Source organism: Eucalyptus grandis, chromosome 8 (genome assembly GCF_016545825.1).
Source record: "Eucalyptus grandis isolate ANBG69807.140 chromosome 8, ASM1654582v1, whole genome shotgun sequence".
Taxonomy (NCBI): Eukaryota; Viridiplantae; Streptophyta; class Magnoliopsida; order Myrtales; family Myrtaceae; genus Eucalyptus; species Eucalyptus grandis.
Genome location: NC_052619.1, coordinates 10,583,021 through 10,609,477, shown reverse-complemented (window position 1 = coordinate 10,609,477; position 26,457 = coordinate 10,583,021). Strand labels below are relative to the sequence as shown.

The window sequence follows — 26,457 nt, the reverse complement described above, 5'->3', positions numbered from 1 at the left end:
ATTTCCCTGATCCGGCCCACGACGGTTCACCCGCCACGACCGGACCGCGGGAGAGAAGAAGCACCTCATCTTCTTCGCTGAGACTGAAGAGTGATGATGAGATAAAGCATGAGCCTCGCCGCTCCGTTCGCCGCGGCTCTCCTCTGCGACGTCGCGGTCGCTCCCGCGTTCGTTCGCCTCCCGAGGCTCAGGACCTCCGTCGGCGGCGAGGACGGCGCCGGCGACGAGCCCGTCTTCCGTCACGGGGGCCCGCGGATTCGCGCGCGTTCGGCTTCGGCCGGCGGTGGAAGAGCTTCGCTCGCCGTCTCGCAGCTCCGACGGCGGAAGGAAGGCGGTTCGAGCGCGACGCGCGGCTGCGCGGCCCTTTCTTCTGGAAATGGCGCGGATTCACGGCGAGTCTCCGGAGGAGATTTCGTGGTCGTGAGTTTCTACCGCTTCGTGCGCGTTGAGAACCCGGAGGAGGAGGTCGCGAAGCACCTCGCGTTCTTGAAGGTAAATTTTTTCTGGTTCGCGGGCTCTGGAACGTTCGTGCTCGACGATTGAATTCGCGAAATGCTGCGATTGGTTGTTCCGAGTTTCGACGGTGCAATGAATCGGGTGCTTACTCCGCTGCTCTGTATATGTGCAGGATCTTGATATACACGGTCGGATATATCTCAATGCGCAAGGGATTAATGCGCAGGTACTCCTTCGGTTCGGTCCATTTGGTTTCCCTTTCTGTTTTCGTTGCCTCTTTGCTTCTGTAAGTAGCACTGTTTTTAGTCTCGTGTTCCTTTTGAGAGCTCATTAGAAGTCCGTCGCCCAATGGTGACACTTACTACGGCTTTCATGTTCAAGATGATAAAGCAAATGGTGGTGTTATTGAAAGTCTGAACTGGAGTCTGAACTTACCAGTATAGCAGTGAGGCAATTGGCAATCAGAGACTGCTGTATTGTATCTCAAAATCGTAGCCACAACATGCTGAGAACTCTTATGCCGGGATGTCACTTTAAAATGCCCTTCTTTTTCTAAATTCTGATCAAGTACATCTATGGCCACGTCTAAGGGTTTTGCTATGTACATACATTTCCATGAGGCTGGAACTGATGTTTGGTGGAAATAGTTCGTCTTTGACAGTAAACCTTTATCTTATTTTGTGAATGGAAGGCTTGATGCGCATCACGGCTGAAGTAAACTAGTCTGTGGAATACAAGTCCATACTCACCATGTCGAGTAGAGTAATTGGTCATTGTTCTTATTTCTTATTCGGTTCTCCCTTATGCTTCACCATTGTACAGTACAGTGGGCCACTGGCAGATGCTCGCTCATATTTTGAATGGTTGAGAGAAAATGACAGATTCTCGGATATACTAATTCAGATCTCTCCTGCTCTAAGTGGGCATGCATTCCCTAAATTGAAAGTGCAATTTAAGCCCTTGGTACAGGTGAGCTGTTGCTCAGCACCTTTCTATTGCTTCTGCTTTATCTATCTGAGTAAGCTTTTTGTCATTTCTCTCTTTGTTTGAAGATTTTCAGTTTAATTGTTCCATCTGCATGTACCTATGCTGATGGGTAGATTATTCGGTTTGGGCTATTTTCTTCTCAGGTGGATGGAGGTATTGCCCATCTTCCCCTGCTCAACACTTCTATGAGAGCAACACCTTTAGAACCTTCTGAATGGAAGAAACGAGTTGTAGCACTAAGTAGAAGCCGTGATGCATCCAGTGGGAATGTGGATTCAGACTGCATCATACTGGATCTAAGGAATGGTACCTCATTTAGTGTTAAAATTGTGTGGATTTAGTGGCATTTAACTTATGCCAAATCGAATTTTACTTTCATCACTTATGAAACTCAATCATAATTGATATTGCTGGTTAGCTCAAAAGAACCATATGAAATAGGGAAAGAGTGGGGAACAGAGGAAACAATTCCTGGCCAATTCTGAAAACCTATACTTCATCATTATTTGTGGCAAGCCTGTGTTTGTAGTTTTCTTGGTCTTGTACTTCAGAGCAATGACATCATGTCTCCATTCTTAACCAGGCTATGAGTGGGATATTGGCCATTTTCAGGGGGCTCGACGTCCTGAAGTTGACTGTTTTAGGAGCACTTCATTTGGTCTATCTGAGACAGAGGTATGGTTGAAGTTATTCTGCTTCTGCACTGTTGTGTCTTATGTGCTGAACATGTTATCAGTTAGAATTATTTGAATTTTCTTTAATTACTGTCATGGAAAAATGTTCTATAGATAACCTAAGGATGCAGTCTTGCATTATGTGTCACAGTGTTAGACTTGGCATCTGAATAAGCATGGTCAGTAGGTTATATTCTTTTTGACAGTTTCTGTATTTCCATGTGGTATTCTTTGATGGTTTTTATTGTTGGATACAATAAAGGGACACATCCAAGCTGCTATAGTCTCCATTTAAAAGACCGTCTCTTATGTCTAGTGTAGAAATTGTATACAGGACTTTGTAATCATTTATGCCATCACTTGATTTCAACACCTAAGCTTTTTTTTTTTTTTTTTTTTTGGTGCCGGGCTCCCTTGTTGTATAGTTTTGGTTAAAAGTCAATATGTTACTTACCTCACCAAAAAAAAAAAAAAAAAAACACCTAAGCTTTTCAAGCACAACGTTTGCATAGGTGCATCGGTTAGAGCTGGCAAAGTTTGGCATAACTTGATAAAATGATCCAAATGAGACATGATCAAAGTAGGAACATAGAAAGTATCCGGATCTGATGAAATATTAGCACATATTCACTCCTTTTTCTAGTAAGTAAACTTTAAATACCAATCGATACGATAGCATCCACAGCTGCGATAAGTTCAGACCTACTGCCAGCCCTAGCAATTTTGCTTGCTACTCATGCTATGCCAATATGGGCCTACAACACATAATTTAATGACCTTATAATGATTTGTATGAAGAGGCATGCTTATGTGGATATTCCTGATAGAATGTTGCGATGTTTACTCATTCTGATGAAGGGTTTGTCTGAAGTGTCTGGACACTAAATATGAAAGTTTGTGCTATTCTCACACTTATTTGACCACTAGAGCTTACATGTCAAAAGTCAATTGTATTTCAGGCCTATAGGTAACTTCAGTTGTTTCAGTTTGTTATTCTCTTGCATCCAGGTCAATGATTCAGATCCCCTAGCAGATGTCAATAAAGAGAAAACAGATGTACTTATGTACTGTACCGGCGGTATCCGCTGTGATGTGTATTCTACCATTTTAAGGTATTAAAGTCATCCCTGTAATCATCTTTTTTGTTATGACATTTTTGTTTCCACGTTGAGATTGTCCAGCCAGCTTGTTAAGTCCTGTGCCCAAGTGGATTTGTCTTAATGTATGGGTCTTTGTACATAGCATCAGTTGTCTAATTGGGAATGGGGTACTTAATTTCTGCTATCCACTATTCATGAGAGCTGGCAATTTCAGCAGTTGGAAATCGCAAAGATAATTTGGCATAGTTATTTATTGAAAGTGGGAAAACTATCAATTATGTTTGTTAATGCCTGATAAACCAAAAGCAGAAAGGCGCTGGCCAACATTGAACTAGTTTGCATCAGTCAAGACTTTCAGGTCTTAGAATTAAAATATGTTTGGTTTAAATTACTATGTCAATACATATGTCCGTTGACATAGTCATTTAGGAACTCTAATTGGGCTATAAGCACTCATTGGAAGTCTCATATTATATTGGATGATGTCCTGCATAGATTATCCTGTAAGCCTGCCTCACCAATCCAAGTTGCTTTCCTAAAACGTCAACCTTTCATACGAACTAGGTGTGGAGCTCATACATGCAGTCACATGCTCTACCACCGCCTGCAAAATGTTGATTTACTTGTCCATGGTGCAGAAAAAAGGGATTTAAGAGGTTGTACACTTTAAAGGGAGGTGTCTCTCACTATCTTGAGAATGAAGGTCCAGTGGAATGGGTTGGCAACTTGTTTGTGTTTGACTCCCGCCTCTCTCTCCCTCCTGCTGCCTACAACCCTAGATCCGCGACACAAACATGTGACCTGCAGCATGCTATTAAGAATGAAAAATTCGCAAAATGCTATCTGTGCGGTTCAGTAGTCCAAGAGTTGAGACATCGGAATTGTGCAAATCTTGATTGCAACCTGCTTTTTCTGTGAGTACTAATTCTCTCCTTTCCTTCTGATCTATGTACCACAGTTTTGCTCTCAGTCCTTGTCGGTCGATTTACAGATGGTTCTCAGATTCTTCCGGTAATCTGTTGTCTTGCTGGAAATAACAAAGCTAGTTGAGGGGAAGTTATTTTATCCTAAAAAAAATTGTTCATAAAAATGAGAGAGTTATTTTGCTTGAAGCTAAATCGTGCTTGTTGATTAACCTTTGCAACACAAACTGTTGATCTTATTTCCTTTGCGCTAGGCCCTAATTATGACCACCTATTCTGTGCTTATGCCTTGTTCTCTTTCTAGATATGCTTTCAAATGGATGTGTTTCAAGTTGAGTCAGCAGTGGTGAATTAAGTTGGCTGAGTTGGAGCTTTGGGTCTCTTGATAGAATTGCAGATTGGTTACCTTTTGTCTTGGCATCTAATAACCCTAACTTTTAGTGTATATAGTAGTGCATGGATCAATTTCTCTGGGGAGTTAAACTCAAATGAGTGAGTATGTAATAATTAAAGTGCAATATAGTCTAACACTCAATTGTTTGATGATAAAATAAGAGATGGACAAAACATGACTAGGTTGCGCAATTTTGTATTTCAAAAATAGTATATGATATGTTGGATGTGAACTAGGCGGAATCTGGTGATCTCAATTCTTGATAAATGCTTTTCACATTGTTCTTTCATAAAAAATTTCAGATGCTGTCCAGACTGTGTGAGCAGTTTCAGAGGATGCTGCTGTTCGACTTGTATGACTGCTCCTCGGCTTAGACCTGTTTTGCCTGGCCACCAGAGATACGAGAAATGGCATCTTTATAGAGATTTGGAAATACAACCAAGTTGACATTTTAAGTTTCACATGTGGCTGTGGAAAACCTTTGAGGTGACATATTTCTGCTTCTCTCCCGTTTCTGCTCGAAGAGTTGAGTACTGGGGGATCATGATCTTGGAAATGACTCTGATGAGGCACTGCTTGATCTTTACTGGGGAACTGCTATTGAAAGTATCATGGAGGAGAATCTGATAACATTTCGGGGTTCCCTGTAAGCCACTTTTCCCCCTATTTTTGGGCACACTTTACTTGCTATATTGATAGCTTCAGTTTTTTATATTGAAGGGACCCTACGTTGTTTCTTGGAGTTAACATTATCAGATTAACTTTACGAGGTCGTGGGCTATGTATTGTCCTCATCATGGATGATTTTACACATAACAAATCCGTAGTGGAGAAGTATTCGACCTTCTAAGGTCAGTCACTCGCATGCCCGAGGAACGCATCTCTTTGAATCTGCTCTGCTGTTGCTTTTGAAAGATCAGCTTTTGTTTACTCTCCTGTGTCGGTTGTGGAAGATAACCTGATCGTGTTCGGTTTCGTGTCGGGGTGGGAAACTGTTAGTAAAGATGGATTGATGGGGTGAATTTGATGTCCTTGTGCTTTCCCAACCTGGGATCGTAACACCTATATTGAATTGCTTTAAACTATCTGCGAAGACCACATCCTTGCACCAGCAAAAGTGCAGGTTTTTCTCAGATTTTGAGAGTCCTGGGAAATGCGTGCTTTGTGCGGTTGAGTGTAACACCTATCTGTTAAAAGAATCTGTTGAAGCTCGTTTTAGGCTCCTTGCGCCCTATGTGGTGCTGTATCAGATTATTTAGAAGGGTGACTGGTTCCAATTTAAGAAACTGACAAAATCAGATAACTTAAAAGCTGGACCGTTGGTGTCTGCTCCCAAGGATGGCAGCGGATTTTTCTTCTTTCATGTTAAGGATCTTGTCACTGAGCGTCTTTTCGGGGTACTATTCAGTCATAGTTAATTAGAAAAGCATTTTTAATATATTGATCACACATAACATGACGAAATTGAGCAAGCTTCTTTTTGTTTGATTGATCACACATAACATGACGAAATTGAGGAAGTTTCTTTTTGTTTGATTGTGCATAACACGAGGAAATTAATACTCAAAAATGAGGAAGTTTCTTTTTGTTCAATCACCTTGCATATAGTATCGTCGTAAAACATTTTCATTTATTCACCAAGATTCTCGGCTCTTCTTCGAGTCATTTGCCTCCAACACTTAGAGACATCATCCCACACAAAATTATTAGGTGCATCGCATTGCTTCATATGGATTAGCCTGGTTTCCATCCTGGTTTTAGGAATCGGACTGGGGCTAGACCAGTCGGTTCCAGTCCGATTCTTGGGTTGGACCGAGACTGGCTGTACCTTTTCTTTTTTTTCTTCTAATATATGCACGCAGTTTATCATTTTTTTAAAACAAACAGTTAGGTATCCTAGTCATCAAATTATCCGACTTTCCTTGCCTACACTCTGCGTCTGCTACTAGAACCAAGATTTTATCACTACGCCTTTCAACTATGTTGCCCAAACCCTCAGTCAATTCAGCAAATTTTCTTGTCCAAATTATCCATGCCAAGAATACTGGTCATCAAAAGTCCCTGACTTATAATGGGACAAACCCGATTAACCGCTGCACTAAAAGCCACTAATGCGAATTCCCCACCAGGAGCGCGAAGAAGGCATGTTCTTACCGCAGAGACTATCGAGATCCCAATAAGCCGGCCAACAATTTTATTTTATTTTTTTAGGGCAGCTAGTTCCGCTAGTCCGGACTAGTAAGCCAGTTGGGCCAGGACCGGTGCTCACCCCGAAGTAACTGAAGGTTCATGAAAACAGTCAGAGGTCCTAGCACATTAGATTAGATTTGAACCACTCACCATCACGTACATGATTTGGAATCAGTCCGTGTACAAGCAAGCAAAAGGGTGTGCAAAAAAAAAAAAAAAGACTTTCTTTCAATTTCCCCTAACAATAGACATATTGAATCCAACATGGAATTGAAGAGGCAAACCTAAAACTATATTGACATTTCCCAAAGCAATGAGAAAAGGCATGGAAAAAAAATTTGCAGAACTTATCACACGTTTATAAAAGAAAGTAAGAATCCTTGAATGTGCATACACAAAATGGAGTGATTCCCCGTGTTAATCTTGCTGCTTATGATGATGATGCGGCTTGTTGAAGGACCCCCTGAGTAATCAATGCCAGACAGAAAATACGTCAGCAGGCGTCGAAAAGTCGAACAAATAACACGTGCTTTGTTTAGTTCCATGATGTTTCTAATCAACGCATAACTTATAACATACTTGCAGTCTTGCGGGACGCTCCAGGACAGGGATGGGTTTGCGTTAGGGAGCGGCTTCATGTATTGTCTCCAATCGTCGAGCAGAATTTTGAGGTCGTGGATCTTGTTGTCGAGGCCGACGCAGCAGTTGGCGTGCATCGTGCAGACCAGATTCAAGTCCCTGCTCGCCTGGCAGAACCCCCCAAAATACGCCGTGTCCAGGAACTTCATCCGGAGCCCGATTTCATCAAGGAAGGGGTCCATCTTGATCTCGTTCAGCACGTCCTGGTCATGCTTCCCGGGATACTGTTCTCTGGAGCGGTACCAGAATTTGTAGAACTCGACCGTCCTGTTGTTCGACTTCACGTAGGTGAACCCACCGTTTGGCGCATTGTTTCTGTCGGACGGGTTCCCCCCGAAGTAATCGCAAGCAATTTGGAAATCCGCGTCAGTATAGAACCTTGGAAACGGATCCCGGAGCCACATGATATCCGTGTCCTGTCAAAACCAACGACAAAAACAACTCGCATCTAACTAGGAGAAGACTAGTAATACTAAACATGAGCAGGAAGCAGAGTTCCTCAATGAAATCGAATTCAAATTTTTCTTCGATACCGTGAAGATGAGGCTGTAACCCTTTTCAAGGATCTCCCTGAGGAAATCGATCCTCCTCCACATCATCTGCAGATAGTCGGCCGACATGAAGTCCGCCTCCCCGGAGAAGTCGGTGCCTTGGGTCAGGAGGGCATAGCAGTGTGGGTGCAGCTTCAAGCAGCGGACATAGGCCTTGTGGTCGAGCGCGACGATCACGAGATGGTCCAAGAGTTTGAGTGTCCCATTGCCTCTCTTGAAGCTCTCGAGGAAGACGTCGAATATAGAGCCCGGCTCTGCCCACGCGTCGTTCAGGGTCGTCAGTATCACCGTCTTGTCCTCCATGGACGCCTCCTTAAGGACTCTGTCCAAGTTGTTGAACGTGCCATTAACCTGAAATTTTTTGCAGGAGCTCTTACTTCTCCTAGCCTTAGAAACTCAATGATTCACATGTAAATCTGAACAACTGTAGGTTCCTCATCAATCAAGCTCAAGCCGGTGAGATAGGTAATCGAGTCAAGCACGACTAATCTGTGCTCACGTCAAATATTCGCGTTAGTCTTCTCGATTATCCTAGAGTTTTCTCCTAATCCGATCAAATTTTACCATGAAACAAGAGAATAGGCTTACACACGAATTTGTCACTGGCATGAATGGTCAGGAAAGCATAAGCTGCTAATCAAATCAATTTGGAGAAGGTCCACTCACCCAATATATCATATAAAGTATAATGATACATACAGTAAGAAGATAAAATCACTTCACTTTATGATCCCACTAGCAAGTGGGTTGGTCGCAAGGGGAGATACCTAATTATCCAAAAAATACCTTAAGAATTACATTAATTATTCTTACAATGTCAGATAACAGTTGGAAGCATCCAAAGATTACAAGGACAAAACAAAAGGGCCATCGATTTTCTCCTTTTCTTCTTCTTTTCTCAAACGATAAAGGTGGGAGATCCGGTTCACACTAGCATAAAGGTGAATAAATTTATCCTTTGTTGACGGATATACCGGCACGATCCGTGACGTGGGACAACGATTGAAAGAGACAACCTTGATAAATTTATCTTCTTCTTTTTCTCAAAAAAAAAAAAAAAAAATCTTTTTTGTTATTATTATATTTGATCTTTTTCTTTTATAAGGCAGCGGGATGCCGTAATTGGCCAATGCGCATCATGTGCTAGACCCACCAATGGGATCGAGTGGCTCCATGTGCTCTGGCACTCAGTCAGAACTGGAAAGACAAGGGACCACATGCCTATTATAAATGCATCCATTAAAGTTTCGATTATTTAAGGAAAAAAAAAAGTGCATCGTCAACCGAGGATAAATTCGACCAAAAAGCAAAAATTATAAATAAATAAACCGAGGATAAATTCTAGTTTTCCAATGGTTAGGTGGTGAAAAACCCGAAGGGAGATGGCTTAAATTTCTTGCAACCTTTTGAATTTTATTCCAATTTAATTCAACAAAACATATCTTCTCAACGGCCTGCAATTGCCGTCGCACCACGATTTGGACTTCATAAACGTTAAGTTTTCTGACTGAAAAAATGTACTTTAATTTGATTTCTTTTACCTTGGTTTTCTTTTGTTGTCTTCTTCTGAATTGGACATAAGCTTCTTCCCTTTTATTCTTTGTTTTTTGCATTTCTTGGTTCTATAAATAAGAACGCGCGTGGAATCAACAAAGTGGACCGAGCTAGGCTCTAAATATTATGGCTTTAATGCATCATTTGTTTTTTTATTTCTTTCAATGGATAAATGGGTCTTTTACCAGGGTAGGTTCATCTAATCGACCGTCGCCGAAAACAATTTTTCGCTTTGGTCAAACCAATACTATTCTAACCAAACTATTGAAAATCAATTAATCTATGTTCGCACTTATTTCTAGATTTTCGTCCACTTTTTGGAGGGGGGAACAATGCAATTAGGACATTGTGGTGGGAGCAGATTGCAAATGTGGAAATTTGCTCTGTGGGTTCTGGCTAAAGAGAGTGGATCAAATATAGGTTTTGATAAAGACGTCTTGCAAACACCTAATGCCATACTAACCACAAGATCAGCAAATGAGGCGTGAACCGAGGACGTGGTTTTGAAATTGCCACCGACCATGATGCATTTGAATCGCACATTTGGCAAGAATTTAAGTGGAGTTATAAGGCCTTGAACGAAAAAGAAAAATCGAAATTTGATATTTGAAAGTGAAAATCCCCAGGCCATGCATGTTGATTACGTGGCAATTACTGTCTTGATGGGGGTGATATGAGAAGCATATCTTGATGAATGTTGTCCCAAACATCAAGCCTGTCTAAATTACCTACTCTGAGAAATTAAAGAAGAGAATTTAACATGCCCCTAATGTGAAAAGAGGACAGAGAGAAAGAGACCACTGCAACTTTCACTTTCCAGAGATTTGACTTTCATCTACAAGACGGAAGCTTACATGGAAGAACAAGACCTGAATTAAAAGCTCCCTAGTTTTTTTTACAGCCTCCATCTCATAGCTAGAGGGTCTGCTCTAAGCCTAATGCCTCTGGAGAATTGTGCAGATATTTTTGTGTATTATGGCAGAAAAACTGTTCATCCCCCCCCCCCGGGGACAAGAGCAAAGACTGTGTTTTTATCTCAATTGAGCTTTGCACAAAGAGGAGGCAAACAAGTAGGGCGATTCAATCATCCCAATTCTAGATACTAATTAGGAAATTCGAAACCAAATGGATCCAACGATTGAGATTTGCTTTGTCATGTGAAAACTATCAAAACTGTGTCGGCGGAAACGCACAGAATTCATGACGGAGACAGGAGGAGGAGGAGGAGGAGGAGGAGGAGTACTACGTGTCCAAGAATCAGTTACCAACCTTGGAAGCGGTGCGGGCAGGATAGAACGAACTGGGCAAGAACGCTGCAAGAGGGTTGGCCGAGCCGTAGAGGAGCAAGCACGAGACCCCGAGTCCGGCGAACAGCAGCACGATCCTCAGATTGCGCAAGGCGAAGGAGCCGCTCCCGCTCGACGGCGTCGCCGGAGCGAACCCGGACCCCTGCTTCCCGTCGCCGTCGCAGCTCCCATGATGGCTTTTCACCGTCCCGTCGATACTGATCGCACTGCTGCCGCCGTCGCTACCCTTCGAAGCCGTCGACGAAGGATTCGGAGACTCCACCATCGCTGCTGTCGGCGCCGACCCTTTTCTCGTACCGATGTCCGCGCTGCTTTTCGCCTCTGCCCTTTAACGCCAAGCTTCCATCTTCAGCTTCCTCCTCGGTTTCTTCTTCATCCCCTCGAGGCCTCAGGCCGAACGGCTGCCCTCATTTCTTGCGTGCTTCTCCTGACATAACCCAAGTTGCCCATTAATTTAATCCCCCCTCTCCGACCGGTCCACGCAATGAGCTGTCCCTATATAATAATACTCAAGATCCTCAAGGAGAGAGTAAAGTAATCCAAGTCATGTGTGATGAGATCGGGACATGAATTTGGATACGAACGAAGGCACGACTCAGGTCCGCCTCTCGGTTTCTTCGGTCTCTCTCTCTCTCTCTCTCTTTTCTTCTTGCGCACGCGGCTGTGCGGTGGACTCTATACTCTATAGTCCCGTTCCACAGTGACGGGTTCCAACCTATGAAGCACGGACACTCTCCGAAAGCCTTCGTGTCGTGTCCGACACGCGGTCAATGAGTGTCGAAAAATCCGACACGTGATCAACTCTTTCCGACACGCCATGCGAGTCCAGGATTCCGACACCCGATTCTGACACGCACGGGGTCAATTTTAAAATTTCTAATACTTGAGTGGTCAAAATATAAATATACACAAAAGAAGTAATAAAAGAAGTAATAAAATTGGTATAAATATACATGCATGGGATCAATTTTTTTTTCAGTTTTGTATTTTTAGAATTGTTTTATTTTTTAAAAAGGTCTTTTACTATGAAAGAAGTAATAAAAAAATTCTATATATGATAAATAAATAAATTTAAAAATATCATTTCAGCATTTTTCTTTAAACAATGTTTTTTTTCCTCTAAAATTTGTGTATTATTGTAACAAATTAAAATAATGAATGATATTATTTAATATTTTTCGTATAAATTAATTCTAGGCTATTATTATTATTATAATATATTTAATATATAACGTGTCGGAACGTGTCGAAATTCTCTATTTTTAAGAAATGACGTGTCGACGTGTCGTGTCGTGTCGCATGTCACGTGTTCGTGTCGGTGCTACATAGGTTCCAACACGCAATTCTCCTCCCCCCTCAAATATCCCCTGCCTAGATACGACGATTCCTAGATACGACGATTCCCCGGTAAAGACCGCCGGCATTGTCTTTGCTGCGGTTGTAATCATCACAAGCCCCCGCTTTTATAGGCCTAATTCCCTAGAGAACCCTTAAAACTTTCATTTCTGAGTGCGTAATGCTCAATCATATACCCCATTGAATATCCCGTTCCCTTTTCATTTCTAGAGACGACGATTCCCTAGTCAAGACCGCCGGCAGTGTCTTTTTTACCTGTTGTACTCATCGGAAGCCCATTCATATATGCCTAATTTCCTAAAAGAATCCCAAACTTTCAATTCTAAATAAGTAATGCTTATGGGTGTGCATGCTTCAAGTGGGTGGTTCCCGGCCTAGAACCGAGAACCTCCCGCTAAAAACCGGTTCTAAAAAATTGAAACCGAGAACCATCCGTTATTGCATGGATTCACCCAAGAACCAGACCGCTGATCCGATCCGGTTTCTGAGTGGATCCATAAAACCGGTCTCACCAATAATAATATCATTTTCCAAATCCCACCGTGAGTATTTTTCATATCGAGTAATATTTTTCTTTAAATCGAACTGATTTAATTAAGGGTACCACTTTTCTTTATTTTATTGGAAAACACTACCAAAGAAGAGAAATAAGTTTTTTTTTCCTATTTTTGAATCATTTCAGTTAAAATCTATAATACTTTTTAAGTTCAAGATTTTGAATGATCATCATATGTAGATCATATTTTCCTTTATCCTCTAACAATGTTCAATCTCTTACAACATTTGCTTTATTGATTCTTTTTTTGTAGAAACAATTTCATCGGTACTCCACAGATTCTTGAATATAGTGTTATACGCGAGTCCCGAAAGTATCCTTTGAATGAACCATTTATTGAGTTGTTAAAAGGCAGCTTACACACTTTACTAAATTCTTATTAAAACATGAAAATCAAGAGAGGAAACGGAGCCCTAAAACTTATATTTACTAATTAGTAATTTCAAATTTTATTTTAATATTTATATTATTATAATATAATCGGTTCGATCCAGGTGGGTGGATCCGCCCATGAAACCGGGAACCAGACCGGTACCCACTAGTTCCCTCAAAACCACCGGTTTCAGGTGATTCCAATCCGGTTCCGAACAATCCGGGCGGGTCCCGGTTCTTTTGCACAGCCCTAGTAATGCTCTCTCATGTAAGCCCCTTGAATATCACGTGCCCTTTCATTTCTGGATAGAATGATTCACTCGCTAAGACCACCATCTTTGTGTTTTCTCCCCTCGTAATCATCACAAGCTCATCTTATAGGCCTAACCCTATAAAAAAAGACCTGCAGCTTTAGGTTTAGTCTTAATTATGTCCCCAACTTTCTTTGGTCTCATAAAAAAAACTCCAACGTCAACTCTAGTTTCAAATCTATCCAAACATTCAAAAATCACCATTAATTTACTCAAAATTATCGACATCAAAATCAATTAGAAATTTATTATCAAAGCCAGTGTTTTCATCAATACCCTCACCTTATAAAGAATAATAACAACCTCTTGATATTGATAATATTGAAGAAATTAATGGCTGACTTTGGGAAGCACGAGAAGATTGGGGACTAATAAATTGTTCAGAATAGATTTAAACCTAGATATAAAGTTGAAGGTTCTTTGGGGAATGGGTCCCATCTTTATAATATCATATATGTATATATAAAATTTTATCGATTGGACAACATCGATTCTCATCACCGGTTACATAATGCGGAATCAAATCATATTTTTCTCCGATGAATTTCTAAATTTTTTAAGGGCGACCGACTTTCGTAACTCGCGAGGAAGTGGACGAAACTTATTTTCACAAATAAATAATTCCACTGATCCAGCAAGTCCAAAGCTGATTTGGAATCCAATGGGCTTCGTTTTGAAGTATCTAGCGCCCGCGTTCTAGAAGTCTTCGCCACATGCATGCAATGATAGCGGCTGAAGCAATGCCCATGAATCAACAGCCACACATTTAATGTCCAATAAACTCATGTTCTAGAAAGCACCTGGCTTTCGAACTCTCCATTTTCTTTTTCCTTTTTTCTTTTCTACCCTCCCAATATTTGGAAAAGAAAAAAAAAATAATTGAAAGACGAAGAAAAATTGGTCGTGAAAGTCTCGAATGGGACCCGCGACGCAAAAGGGTCTCCGAGCCAGGCCAAGAAGGCCCGTGGATAATTCAGTTCCAATGATTGAGGGGGAAGGAAATTCGAAATTCTTATATATTCACCAGAGGAAAGTTAGTATAATTAACAATTGTGAAGATATTTTATTTGGTTCTTATCCTAAACATATGTTAAAAGAATTTTGTAATAAAATATCCCAAAAAATGTAATCGAACATTCAGAAAGATAAAATTCTCTTAACACGCATGGATGGATTTTTGTGTAGGCCTCACGTAGATTTACTGAGCTTATATATACATCAAAAGTGATGTTTTCATCCAATCATTCTTCTGATCGGTCGGTTATAACTTTGGATTTCGCACACATTTATGCTAAATTACTTTTGCGTGTGAATGATGTTTACGATATCTTGAGTGCGCACACACATGGATGGAGATCAAGATTCATCCCACCACTATATTTTTGTATATAGTTAATTTTGCATCTAAGTAATGCTCATGACTGTACCTTGACCAATTAGAAAGTTCATTCCAATCAGGACAAGAAAGAAAGAACAGACAGACCCATTAATTAGTCCCAGTGGACCATTAGATGTCCCGGCCCGAATCTGGAAAAATCTGGATTATATGGATTCGTGGATGGAATGATGATTGGCATTTACGAGTGGGCTTTGGCTCCATGGCCACCAAAATCCCACCACATGCCACCTTTCTTCTTTCCAAGTGAATGAAAATTCCCTTGCTTGCCCTTCATTAGGATAGGCACGAGATCAAAATCAGTCATTTTGCCTTTTCATCTGAGCGAAAAGGAGAAGGAAAAAGAAAAGGAAATTATCTTATAATCTTGAATGAAGTTAAGATTTTGTGAGCGAGCAAAGTTAGTAAGGTGAAGTTTTAGGACCTAACTTCACTGGACTCAAATCGATTTGAAGGTTTAAAGAATCGATGATCTAATTCGAGCAGAATTGAGTTCTCAAGTGGAGTTTGATTCCCCATTACACTATTTAAAGTAAAAGTCAAGCTAGACTTGGGACGATGCCAATGTTTCCAAAGTACAATGGAAAATATAGGTAACATTAGAGGTGTGCAAAACGGATTGTCCAACTTGAGAACCGCTCGGATTGGACCGAATCAGTCAATTCAATCTAGTTATTTGGTGTGTCGGTCCAGTTCTCGGTTCTTAAAATTAGAATCGATATCTGGCAATCCGATTCTCAATTCCAAGAGGGAATCGGACTAGATTTGATTGGACCAAATACAAATACCTTTTTTTATTATTTCTTCAAAAAACTTAATGAAATGTGAGTTAAATATTATCTTGTCTAATGATACCATAAGTTACGACACAATAACTCTTCACTCAATATTGCTTCCATTAATATCTTAAGATCTGTCGCTTTTTCTCATTGTGCACGGCTACTCTTTTATGTGAAATTTTAAAATTAAAAAAAAAAAAAGTGACGGACTCTATTAGATTAGACCAAAACTGATAATCAGATCCGATTCTTGGTCCTAAGACCAAACAGTCCAATCTTTAGTTCCTAAAATTAGGAACTAATCACCCCTAGGTAATATCACATTCATATTCCAACCATTTTGTTTTGTTGACTTTTTTCGTGACTCAATAGATGATTCGATAAGCCATTGATTTTTAATAGATGATTCGATAAGCCATTGATTTTTTTCGGTGTTTCAACATCCAATCGATTACGATAAATTGGATAAGATTTTATAGCTTTATCTTCTGCAGTTAAGATTTTGCAGTTTGGAATTTATATTTTATTTTTTCCGATTTACAGTTTTTTCTTCTGCTTTATCTTCTGCGTTTAGGATTTTGCAGTTTGAAATTTACATTATATTTTTTCCGAATTTACAGTTTTTTCTTCTGAAGTACCTCAACGTGACATGGGCATAAAAGGGATTAAACAATCAATTTTCTTTTCATAAGCGCTAAAATCATTTATTTTGGAGCTTTTCTTCAGTCACAGGTCCTCTCGTGTTAATTTCACTCGTCAATAGTATGATGATGATCGACATCAGTAACATGAATAGCACAAAAATAAATGCACAAAATTGACTCATAAAATGATAGGCTAAATCTACAAATGCTCGTTCAAGCTACTTCACTAAACTACTACGTAGCTTGAGCACAACTTGATTTGATTCGTCTCCCGGACTCGCATCTAAACCAGACTCTACTACCCATTGAGCCAACTCAGTTATCAATGTTCGCTCGAGTTACAGAAAGGCATGCCAGATCTTTGATTCAATCCAAAAGTCCAAACTCTTCAGGCCCGAATCAAACTTTCCGAGATTTTTTTGCTGCAGTAATCGTGCAAACTAACTCGTAACACCATTGCATCTATTGCTCAGCCACAACTCGTATAGGCCCGACCTCTCTTTAAATTCCCTGAAAGATTCAGGTAAATCTAAGTTGTGACCAAGTAAAAGACATTTTTACTAGTGAGCTCAACCAGAGAGCCTGCCTCTGACTAAAAAATTAAGGGTCTTGAAATCATCACTAACTTCTTAGCATCCAAACCCAAGCTGGTAAAGGAAACCAAGTACCGTGTTCATTACAACTATCAAGCAAATGCCTCAAACCTTCCTAGCAAAGTAGCAGAACATTTACCTAAGTAAACAAAGAACAAGAACCATAACAGGTTTAAAGTGCCCACACAGTTCAGTTCTAATAGTAGCCATAGCCATGCCAAGCAACTAACTCCGCAGGAATTAACTGCATAAACGTTCAGACAAGTCAACAATAGAACATGACCCTCTTGACATTTTCTTTGATTGCAGGAAGGGGTTTCACAGTAGTACTTGCAGCTGGTCCGCGTGTGCTCCTCGATCCCGCAAACCCAGGACCTGCGGCACCACGTCCACCACTGACGCCGCTTGTGGTTGAGCCACTATCGGATGTATCTCTATCCATGTAGAAGCGGGCTCGGAATGCCGCGAGATGGGCATAGTATGCAGGAGGAACTGTGGAAATTGGAGCAATTGTCAGTTTGAACATTAAAGCAGATTTACTCTTGAGATAGAGAGAGAGAGAGAGAGCCAACCGATGGATACAGAACGAGTGCACCTAGCATACCTGCAAAAACAGAATGCACACACATAAGCCAAATTTTACTCATTATTTTTTGGTCGGAGTCACATCTAATTTTTTTCCTTTTAAGCCTGACTTTTAATGATGGAGACAATAGAGCAATTTGCTTAGAGGCCGCATCATCAAACAATGGCAAAAGACGTACGTGTAGCAGAGCTTATTTGTAAGAGACTGCAGTCCATCAGCACTGAACCCATTTTCATCCCATAGAACATGATAATGAGCTGGACGACTTGTACCCTACATTGGAATATTGGACAAGTACATAACTAAAAAGCAAGGTTGCAGATATTTTAATAATTTTAAATAATTTTTCCCCTCTGATCTCTGTGAATGGGATGGAGATGAAGAAAGAACAATTAATGTTTACCTTTATACCAGCATGACTGCAAAGGTAAAAGTCAAACTCGGTCGGATGGCAGATTTGCGAGTCTACAACAGTACCTGTCACAAGTGGAATGGTCATCATAGAATTCAGAATCAAAATTACACAATAAATTACTTTATAAAAATGAATTTAAATGGATGGTCTACCCGGCAATATATTTCCACTCCTGTCTACTGTTCTTTCATCTGCATGGTTGTTGGCAAACAACCTAGTATGGTGCCGTTTTTGCACCACAACAAAAGTTACAGGAGGCTGATAATTTGGCTCTAAGTTGTTACAAGCCTGAAAAGGAAAGAGCGAGAGCATCTGAACAAAGAAACTGACAAAATGCACTCAAAGAAGAGGAGTTTGGATCAGGTGAGGTAAGAAAAACTAGATGAGGGAGTCCATCAAAGAATTCATGATTATCTGGGAGATAATGGCTAACCTTACGAATTGCATCAAGTTCATGTAACAGAACTTGATAGAATTGTCCTTCACTGACACCATCCCTACAACTCACATTGGCGCTATTAGGCACATACAGCACATATTTCCTGGAAACTAAACTTGCTGACTTTGAAAATGAAAAGGGTACCTGTAGAATATGATGCGTTGAGGTTTATGTCCAGTTTCTCTCCTAAACGATACAAGTAGCTCCCTGAGTCATTAGGAATGTGGGTCAATCCTCTTATACAATTTTATTAGAAGATATAGGGAAAGACCAATAGTAATTATTTCAAGCCAAATCAACTACCCTTCTTCCATCTTCACCTTCCCAAACTTTCCTATGGAGTTTAGTTCTGTTCTTCCTTCATTTTTATTTTTGGTTGGGGGAGGGGGGGATGAGAGAGAGATTATTCATACTTGATCATTCCACTGTCTACAGTCCCTCTCACAGGATCCTCCCGGGGTTTGTACAAGTCTTGAATAAGTTCCTCACGATGAGCTTGAGCACAAACTAGGCCAGCATACTTGGTAATTTCAGGCCAATCTTGAGAAGCCACGACCTAAATATAATGTTAGGAAAAAAGTCATCTTATAATGTAATTATGGTATCATAATCAGATAATCAAAGCATAAAGAAAAAAAAAAGCCAGGAGATACGACAAAGAAACATACAGCAGCTATCGAAGGGCTTGAATCCTCTCCAGGAGGAGGATGAGTAACATCAGCACCAAAAACTATAGTAGGTTGGTCGCTGACCACAGGCAAGCTCCTATATATAGCATCAACTAGCACTGTATTCCGTCCGCCAACCTTCACATTAATCTTTAGCGCAACATTGGCCAAATATTGTTTAGTCTTCTTAAAAACCTGACTTGTCAAACAACACTGGGAAACAAGTCCAAGATCTGTCTCACAGATCCGCTTAATGTCACCTGCAGAGAGGTAAAATCAAGGTAAGTATCAAACAAGCAATTAACAACCTATGGCATCCCATTCGTTAGAGCTTAATGCGTACCATATAGAGGACCATTGTTGTCAGGCAGAATTACGATAAGAAGGTCAACAGATTTGCCTGTTGGCCTGAGTTTAGTCATCGCCTCATTGTATCTAGATCTCAAAACCTTCTCCGAGTAGTCAGGACGGCCGCTTGTAGGTGGTAAGACCGGCTCTGGATTAAATACCTGTGTCCAAATTCCAAAGTTAGTAAAGTGCCCTCATTCCTGCAAAGATAATAAACTTGGGTATGATCACAAAATTTCCCAATTCTACCATTCCCGATGTCCTGCACATCTCCACGAGCTCAGAGCAAAAATCACGAGCAACAGCGTCTTGGATAGCTCGTGAGAAGCTGATGCACAGCCAGTGGTTGACACACCCACCATTAACCATACGCTGTGATGGAACAGACGAAAGGTAAGGAAAAGCCCTCAGCAACTGACAATTGCTAAGGACGACTAGAAATCATTTCTTTAGCCCAAAATTTTAACCTCAATCATACCCAAGCTGTCAACAATCAACATAGCACAAATATTCAAGGAAACCTTACTCCACAATATATTTATGTGATGTACCTCTCTTACTTATGAGCCCCAGATAGCATAAGAAGAATCACTGCATCATTCCCTCCCAATCAGTCCCCATCCTTTACAATCAAGTATAAGGCAAATAGAAATGAGTCATGTTTATACAGTTCACTGGTCTACTCATATTGCCTGCCCCCTCCCCCCTTCTCCTTTCTTCTTCCTCCTCTTCCAAATTAGAGATTTTGGCACAAAGTAAGAAGGTAAAAGCCAAAAGTTGTTCTGAATTATTGCTTATAGTTTAGAGATCATTTTTGCATAACAAAAGGTAAAAAAATAAGCCACCAATTTATGAAATAAGAGGCGGACCCCAAATGCAAAGAGTTTGAATAAAGCAAATGGCTACAAGTAAAGCCGCAGCCACCACAACAAGGCACACTCCATGCTTCAATTTTCAAGCTCCGGCCTGGCCCATTCAGGAGCGTGAGCTCAATAAGATTTGAGTTACAGTTCATGAACTTGAGTTAATGGGCGATCTAAAATAAAAAGGATAACCTAACCTTGTGCATCATATTCCAACATCCAACTTCCGGACGACAATCCTTGATCCTGCCGGAATCATGATATTTGAGCTGCAACAATTAGCTTGCAGAAATCAAGAAGGACTCCATACTATTTGACAAAACTCATGGGCAAAAAGAAAGAAATCCTAACCCGAGGTGCAGGAAGAACTCGAGCTTCCACTCGCGCAAGGCTCCTACTTATCTTTATACCAAATTCTTCTGCATATCTATCTTCATTGTATCTATTGCAATCGACAGTCTAAAAAATGTTAAGAAAAGAAATATCAGACCATCTTATCAGAAAAAGCAATCCTGAGTGAGCTTTGTCTTGTCTTATTCACATGCATATGATCTGGTAACTTTGCAGCAAGCTCAAACATCAAGAAATGTCACCAAAGTTTTGCTCAATAAAGGTAAACTGAAAACCTACTTAACAAATTTTAGTTGCGTTATAATGAAGTGCATATATCTGCCTTTTATTTGATGATTGTGATGAAGATGGGGGAAATTACAGGTTAAATTAGAAAATAAGTTTCCTAAATCCCTGTACAGCCCCCAACCAAAAAAACAAACACTATCATTTGAAAACATGATGCGGCATTTCCAAAGTGTGAGGAGTAACAAATGGCCGCTTGTGTAAAGAGAAGCTGTGTGAAAAGCTTATGATTCTTAAGACACTGAAGAAAAAGAATCATCATCCTGTGAATGAGCTTCCTTTTGGTTTTAAGAGCCGTTTTGTATATGCCTTCAGCTCTTGTGCTCTTTCGCTATATGGGTTTGCATCCCCTTAATGCCCTAGAGTTAGAACTCTTTATCCATCAAGAAGAAAACTAAGGATAAAAGAATCCCACGTGTGCTCAAAGAAGAGAGGAAGGACTGAGACATTCTCAGTTCCCATGGATGTGCTTGCATGAATAATCCCATCGATTGTGACTACCAAGCAATGCGTCATACAACAAAGATACATGGGGAAAAGTATATCTGGGATGACTAATCTCTAAATTCAACAGACGATAGGCTTATGCACATATCTTCGAGAAGGAAACACATGGAGTGATGCTGATTGTAAACCTTTTTCCTCCCAGCTGTGCACAATAGGAAAGTTAAACATATCCTTTCTAGATGGAAGCACATGAATGAGCAACCACATCATGTCAGCATACCTTTACAATATTATTTTCTCTTTCCTTGGGGCGTTGGCAAGTGACTTTAAGCAATGCGGTGATTTGTCGTTCATTTAACCTCTTGGAGTACCTTTGACCCTCTACAATTTTGCACACCTGAATATAGTAATAACAGAATCAGAAGTCAGAACTTCTGAAATGTAATAACTAAGTAAGAAGAGAGCTCAACAAATTTGCAAGAGAAGGACCTCCATAGGCAGATAATTGGGTTTTGTTGGGTTTCCAACTTGCAAACAAGGCCATTGAGTAAGTTGTATATTAAAACCGTAGGTTTCGGAGAAGTACCGAATGACAGATTTCATCGTACCTCCTTCATCTACAGGAAAACTGGAAAAGAAATGTAAGAAACAATTCTGCACACGGTAGAGCATACTAACAGAAATGAATAGACAGCAAACTTCCACAAGAGGAGAGCTTGGATTAATAAATAACTGCTCAAGGAAAGTCCTCACGTTAGCTCTCGTGTTGTCTGCGATGTTAAATTGGAGATCCGATATTTTCTACGCATGTTGCCACGATGTGTAACTTCAATTTTGACTCCTCTTAGAGCTTTTTTGATCTGTTCAGAAGGGGAAAAGTAAATATTACTGGATTCAGAAAGTGCAGATAATCTGTCGCTAAAAAAAATGAAAGAAAGCATCGATAATCAATAAATCACTCCCATCATGAAAAAAGTGACAGCTCAGGAGTTCCAAGAAAGACAAAATTAAAAATTGAGTCAGGGATATCATCCATGACACAACCAGATTGACAAAAGTACAAACAAAACTAAGAGTATGAAAACGCCAAAGGGAAAAGACAATCAAAAGAATGAACGGCTTCTCACCTTCACACGATCAGAATCGGATAATGGTCTAGATGTTGCATCACGGTTCAGCAGCTTAGTGACAAACTCAACAACCGGCAATGGCTCTATAAAGGCAGTGGTGGACATATCTAGCGTGCAAAAATAGATCATAAGGAGGTGACAAAGTTCTAATTCAACAGTTGTAAGTGATTCAAAATGCTAAAAACATGCCATGGAAAGTAGTCCAAATTCATGGAAGTGTTCTTTTCATAAAGAATGTGTTACCTATATTTAAAGATAGCCCATTCTGGGTGGGACGAATGCTCTGATAGAAACCACGCCAACATTCGAGCCCCTCACCCAACGAATGCCTTTCCCCTAACTTAGGGGAAAAAAATGATCGACCAACGGCACAGTACCCAGCACTAGATCACAAAAGGCAATAAATAAATAGCTCATTCCATACGCCATGATTTGTTATTGACATGAGTGAAGAGATTGCATCCCGTGAGACAAACAAAAGGTACCTAGTAGAAGGTGATTCACGGAGAACAATGTCAAGAACTTGCAGGACTTCTTGAGGCGCATCAGTTCGCCTCCCTTGCAAAAACAGTTCCAAATGGTGAAGATCAGCCCGTGCAGCCAACTTAATTATGACCTTGTACTCCCTCTCTCCCCTATATGAAGGCAGACAATAGAGGAAATCAATAACCCCATCAAGTACATAAAAAAATGAATGAATAAAACCATATCATGACACAAACCTTCGGCCACCTGATCTGTCTTCTTCATCTTCATCGCTGAGTGTGATGTTAAACTCCTTTGATGTAAAGGGCAGTGGTCCAGCAGTATAGAGACTTTTCCGACCATCATAAACAGGAAGCCGCCCCCCAAGATGCGACTTATTGTATAGATTCTCCAGCTTCTTCATTATTTGGCGATTGAGTATCCTTGATGTGACCTCTGGTATTATGGTGACCTTTTATGCATTAAAAACAAGCAAGTTAGTACAGTGCTTAAAGACAAAGCAGGGTACCGCATGCATGAGGCTCGGCTAAGCAGATTCAGGTATCGCCCATAGGTACGTAATCGTTCCCCTATATACAAAAGAGTCAACGAGACTCGAAGAAGTGGCACTATTTCACTCTGGTGCATGAAATGTGTGTATGTCAAACAACCAACTTGTGCGAGTATCTTAGACAAGAAAGCTCACATCATAATGGTGAAAATCTCTGTCGGCCAGTTGAGCAAAGAAGTGGTTTGCCTTGATGATGCACTTCTCTCCGATGGTACCTTTGCCGGGGCGACGAGGGAACCTGATTGATTTGCTACTTGCCGGTACAGCAGTCTGGATTGCTTGGCTAGTGGAACCCTCTTCCTGGATGCTAAGTTGCTCCAAGATTTGAGCAGTTTCAGATGGTTCAGGTGGCTGCGACGATGAACCAGCTTTGGATGGCATGGTTGGAGGATAGATCCTGCCCTGTGTAATCTGGGTTGCTTGGTGCAGTTCGGGAATTGGTTGTCTGGAGTATCCACTAGGAGAAAGCCCTCCTCTTTGGCCACCACCCATTCCATGACCACCACTATATCCTCCTCTGGCAAAATTTCCTCGACCACCCTGTGGGCCACGGTTTCTTCCACCCTGACCCTGGTACCCCCCTCTCTGCTGCTGGGAAGCAGTGGCACCACCACTGCTTTGTTGGGATGCAGTGGCACCACCAGTGCTGGGTTGGGAACCATGGTGGCTACCTTCACCCGGCTCGCGCGGCTCTCGAGGTTCAGAGCCCTCCCCGGCACCAGGAGCTGGAGTTCTCCTCTTTCTTACCATGACGACAGCTGAAAAGGGAAAACCACATGACACTAGTACACCATTCAGGTAATTCTAAGGCCGAGGGAGGATAAAAACACGTGCCATTGAATCCAACACTATGCAGATCATTATCAGGGAGATAGTTGAACAATCAAACATAAATTGAGGGGTAGGAAGGGACAACTAAGCGGTGGCCAACATGGCTTCAATGCACTTCAAGTTCAGATCCAGCGAAGGTAATGGAAAGCAAGAACGTAAAATCTAGAACGAAAAGACCACTGATAAGATTATCAAATCGATAGAGAAACGAGCACCCGGAGAGTGAATGGCCCTTCAAACCTAAAAATTTCCCAAAAAGAAATTAACTTTACCGGGCTAACAAGAACAGGGAAAGCAAACACAGCCCAGATTCGAGAATAATACTGGACTCAAGGCTCGTCCCAAGGAACCCACGACGTCACAAGACACAACAATCGTAATACAAGTCCAAACATGTACAGTGGCAAAAAGAGAGTTTCCAGTCAATCCCGACACCCACATCGCCGCAAAGCGAAGAACATACGACGATTCACGAAGAGAGAAACAAAAAACTTAAAAGTCCTAATCTCCACTTGTCACAAACACGAAGACCCAGAAAAAATTTGGCCACGCTCATCACGTGAAGAGCAGGCAAAAAAAAATAAAAGAGCGAAGCCGGACATGGAGTAAAATTCAGCGGATTCTAGAGCCGCCTCGACCAAATACCCAGAAAAGAAACGAACTTTACGAAGAAAATTGAAAAACTCAACGCCATTGACGATCACAGCCATCGATTTCTCCCGGATACACTGCACCCACCACGACTCCGACCGCGATGAACACGAAGCGACGACAGGCGAAACGCCGAAGTCAAACAAAAAAAAAAACAGAGAAAGAGACGAGCAGCACGAGAAACGGCAAACCACAAAGGCAAAAAAAAGAAAGAAAGAAAGAAAGAAAAACCGTCAAAGGGGAGGTGAAAAACCGAGACGACTGTACCAGAGACTGCGAGAAGAAACCACAATGGGCGTCCAGCGACGAAAGCGAAGGAGGTTAAAAGCCCGGAGGGGAGGAGGTAAAAGAACAGGCCCTTTTGAGCTTCGAAGTGCGAGATGCCGCCCCGTACGAGAGGAGGAAACCACCAAAAAGACGACGGGCGAGGAAGAGAGAGAGAGAGAAAGAGAAAGAGAGAGGAGAACAGAAAAGCTGCTCCGTATTAAACAACCCCGACCAAGGCCAGAGCAGGGAGAGCCCCACTTACTGCTTCTCGCCTTGTAAAGAGAAAGAGAGAGAGAGAGAGGCAGAGCCGGGATTGAAAATGACGGGTTCGTCCCTAGACGGTCGTGGGTCATGGGTCGCGGTCGCTATCTCCCGTCAAGCCCCGACCCCACGCCCTTTCGGGCCCTCCCTCGCCCGTCACACCCCCGGGCGCGCAGCACGCAAAACACGCCCCCCCCCCTCGTTCACGCTCCCTTCCTGGCCCCGCTGATCCGCGCGCACCCGAGCGAGGCGTTCGCGGCAGCGAGCGACGGAGGGTTCCGCCAGGCGGCGTTAATGAACCCACCCCACTTTTGCGCGAAAGCTCATGCCTGCAGCAGCGGCTCAGAGATGGGATTCAGAAGGCGACAGACAGCGATGGTACACTTCGGGGCTCTCCTCCGAAAGAGATAGAGGGGTCGTGTCATGTTCCAAGTTCCAGTGCTCCGAAATAGTTAAAAATAAAGGGAGGAGTGGGAGGAAAGCAAAAATCCGTTTCTTTCTTTGAATAATTGCGCAGCATACATGAATTCCACGGGCACAATGATTTTCGCGAGTGGCAACGGTGTGCTGCCCCTTTTTTTTTTTCTCCTCGGTCGCTCCTATCCTATCCTAGGGGCCTTTTGATTTGGGTGCGCGGATATTGATCGTCGTAACTGGATGCGATCATCTCCGTATTTTTAAATCTCATCTCCGTGAGCGTGTGTGCTGACGTGAAACGGGTTAATTCCCGTTCTTTACCGAGTCGTTCGATACGGAATCCACCACAGGATAAGTACTTCCCACTCGAATTAAAAGTTGTCGTAGTGTAATTATGAGTTGATGGTGATTTTTGGGTTCACGTCATTTCAATTTTCTGTTGCGGTTTTTGTTTTTTCTTTGTTTTGATGTTGTCGTGATTAAAGATGATGGCTCAACAAATGTGAGCATAACCTACGTAATCTTTTAGTGTAATGATAAGAAAGAGTATCGTCCCACGAAAATTGATGATCAATAAACTAATTAAATGCTAAAATATATTATTTTTAAAATTTATATAACAGATCAAAATATAATTGATAATAAATTAAATATAAAATTTGGAGACTAAATGCACTAAT

General features: G+C 41.4%; 3 protein-coding genes across 6 annotated transcripts; 1 reads left to right on the top strand and 2 right to left on the bottom strand.

Annotated features, from left to right (window-relative positions):
- The first annotated feature begins 96 nt into the window (after nt 1-96).
- LOC104416253 (rhodanese-like domain-containing protein 8, chloroplastic) lies at nt 97-5,619 on the top strand. 3 transcript variants are annotated; one of them, XR_001980550.2, is made up of 9 exons: nt 97-492; nt 629-682; nt 1,279-1,425; nt 1,587-1,749; nt 2,027-2,118; nt 3,126-3,229; nt 3,856-4,131; nt 4,837-5,180; nt 5,255-5,619. XR_001980550.2 is itself a non-coding variant. In XM_010027667.3 (8 exons), the coding sequence occupies exons 1-8, from the start codon at nt 109-111 to the stop codon at nt 4,979-4,981; spliced, it is 1,365 nt and encodes a 454-aa protein (XP_010025969.2). In that variant the 5' UTR covers nt 97-108; the 3' UTR covers nt 4,982-5,464. The 3 variants fall into 3 exon arrangements, 2 of the variants coding, with proteins under 2 accessions (XP_010025969.2, XP_018716591.2); XM_010027667.3 differs by having other exon boundaries at nt 4,837-5,464; XM_018861046.2 differs by lacking the exons at nt 4,837-5,180; nt 5,255-5,619 and having other exon boundaries at nt 3,782-4,092.
- Nucleotides 5,620-6,860: 1,241 nt separating this feature from the next.
- Nucleotides 6,861-11,421, bottom strand: LOC104456415 (uncharacterized protein At4g15970). Its single transcript, XM_010071197.3, has 4 exons — nt 10,738-11,421; nt 7,897-8,265; nt 7,304-7,779; nt 6,861-7,187 (listed from the first exon to the last, which is right to left on the bottom strand). Exons 1-4 carry the CDS (start codon nt 11,038-11,040, stop codon nt 7,142-7,144), a joined length of 1,194 nt encoding a protein of 397 aa, XP_010069499.2. The 5' UTR covers nt 11,041-11,421; the 3' UTR covers nt 6,861-7,141.
- A 5,332-nt stretch (nt 11,422-16,753) lies between these two features.
- Nucleotides 16,754-25,467, bottom strand: LOC104456414 (protein argonaute 1). Of its 2 annotated transcripts, none has more exons than XM_018861044.2 (22): nt 25,362-25,467; nt 23,486-24,108; nt 23,037-23,251; nt 22,800-22,949; nt 22,558-22,697; nt 22,312-22,421; nt 21,938-22,044; nt 21,674-21,812; nt 21,465-21,581; nt 20,453-20,560; nt 20,299-20,370; nt 19,488-19,610; nt 19,234-19,399; nt 18,891-19,150; nt 18,636-18,778; nt 18,367-18,429; nt 18,217-18,280; nt 17,936-18,071; nt 17,772-17,845; nt 17,547-17,641; nt 17,355-17,386; nt 16,754-17,274 (listed from the first exon to the last, which is right to left on the bottom strand). In XM_018861044.2, the coding sequence occupies exons 1-22, from the start codon at nt 25,450-25,452 to the stop codon at nt 17,048-17,050; spliced, it is 3,255 nt and encodes a 1,084-aa protein (XP_018716589.2). In that variant the 5' UTR covers nt 25,453-25,467; the 3' UTR covers nt 16,754-17,047. The 2 variants fall into 2 exon arrangements, with proteins under 2 accessions (XP_018716589.2, XP_039155447.1); XM_039299513.1 differs by lacking the exon at nt 25,362-25,467 and adding an exon at nt 25,100-25,346.
- Between the last annotated feature and the right edge of the window lie 990 nt (nt 25,468-26,457).

Bases quoted from the DNA above. Each gene is read 5' to 3' on its own strand.
- LOC104416253 (XM_010027667.3), top strand. From the start codon at position 109: ATGAGCCTCGCCGCTCCGTTCGCCGCGGCTCTCCTCTGCGACGTCGCG. The intron at 1,750-2,026 runs GTACCTCATTTA...ATTCTTAACCAG, and splicing joins CATACTGGATCTAAGGAATG to GCTATGAGTGGGATATTGGC. The intron at 4,132-4,836 runs GTGAGTACTAAT...AAAAAATTTCAG, and splicing joins GATTGCAACCTGCTTTTTCT to ATGCTGTCCAGACTGTGTGA.
- LOC104456415 (XM_010071197.3), bottom strand. From the start codon at position 11,040: ATGGTGGAGTCTCCGAATCCTTCGTCGACGGCTTCGAAGGGTAGCGAC. The intron at 8,266-10,737 runs GTTGGTAACTGA...AAAAAATTTCAG, and splicing joins CTGCCCGCACCGCTTCCAAG to GTTAATGGCACGTTCAACAA. The intron at 7,780-7,896 runs GTATCGAAGAAA...TGGTTTTGACAG, and splicing joins GTTACAGCCTCATCTTCACG to GACACGGATATCATGTGGCT.
- LOC104456414 (XM_018861044.2), bottom strand. From the start codon at position 25,452: ATGACCCACGACCGTCTAGGGACGAACCCGTCATTTTCAATCCCGGCT. The intron at 22,698-22,799 runs GTACCTTTTGTT...TTTGTGATCTAG, and splicing joins CGTGAATCACCTTCTACTAG to TGCTGGGTACTGTGCCGTTG. The intron at 19,151-19,233 runs GTACGCATTAAG...ACCTCTCTGCAG, and splicing joins CAACAATGGTCCTCTATATG to GTGACATTAAGCGGATCTGT.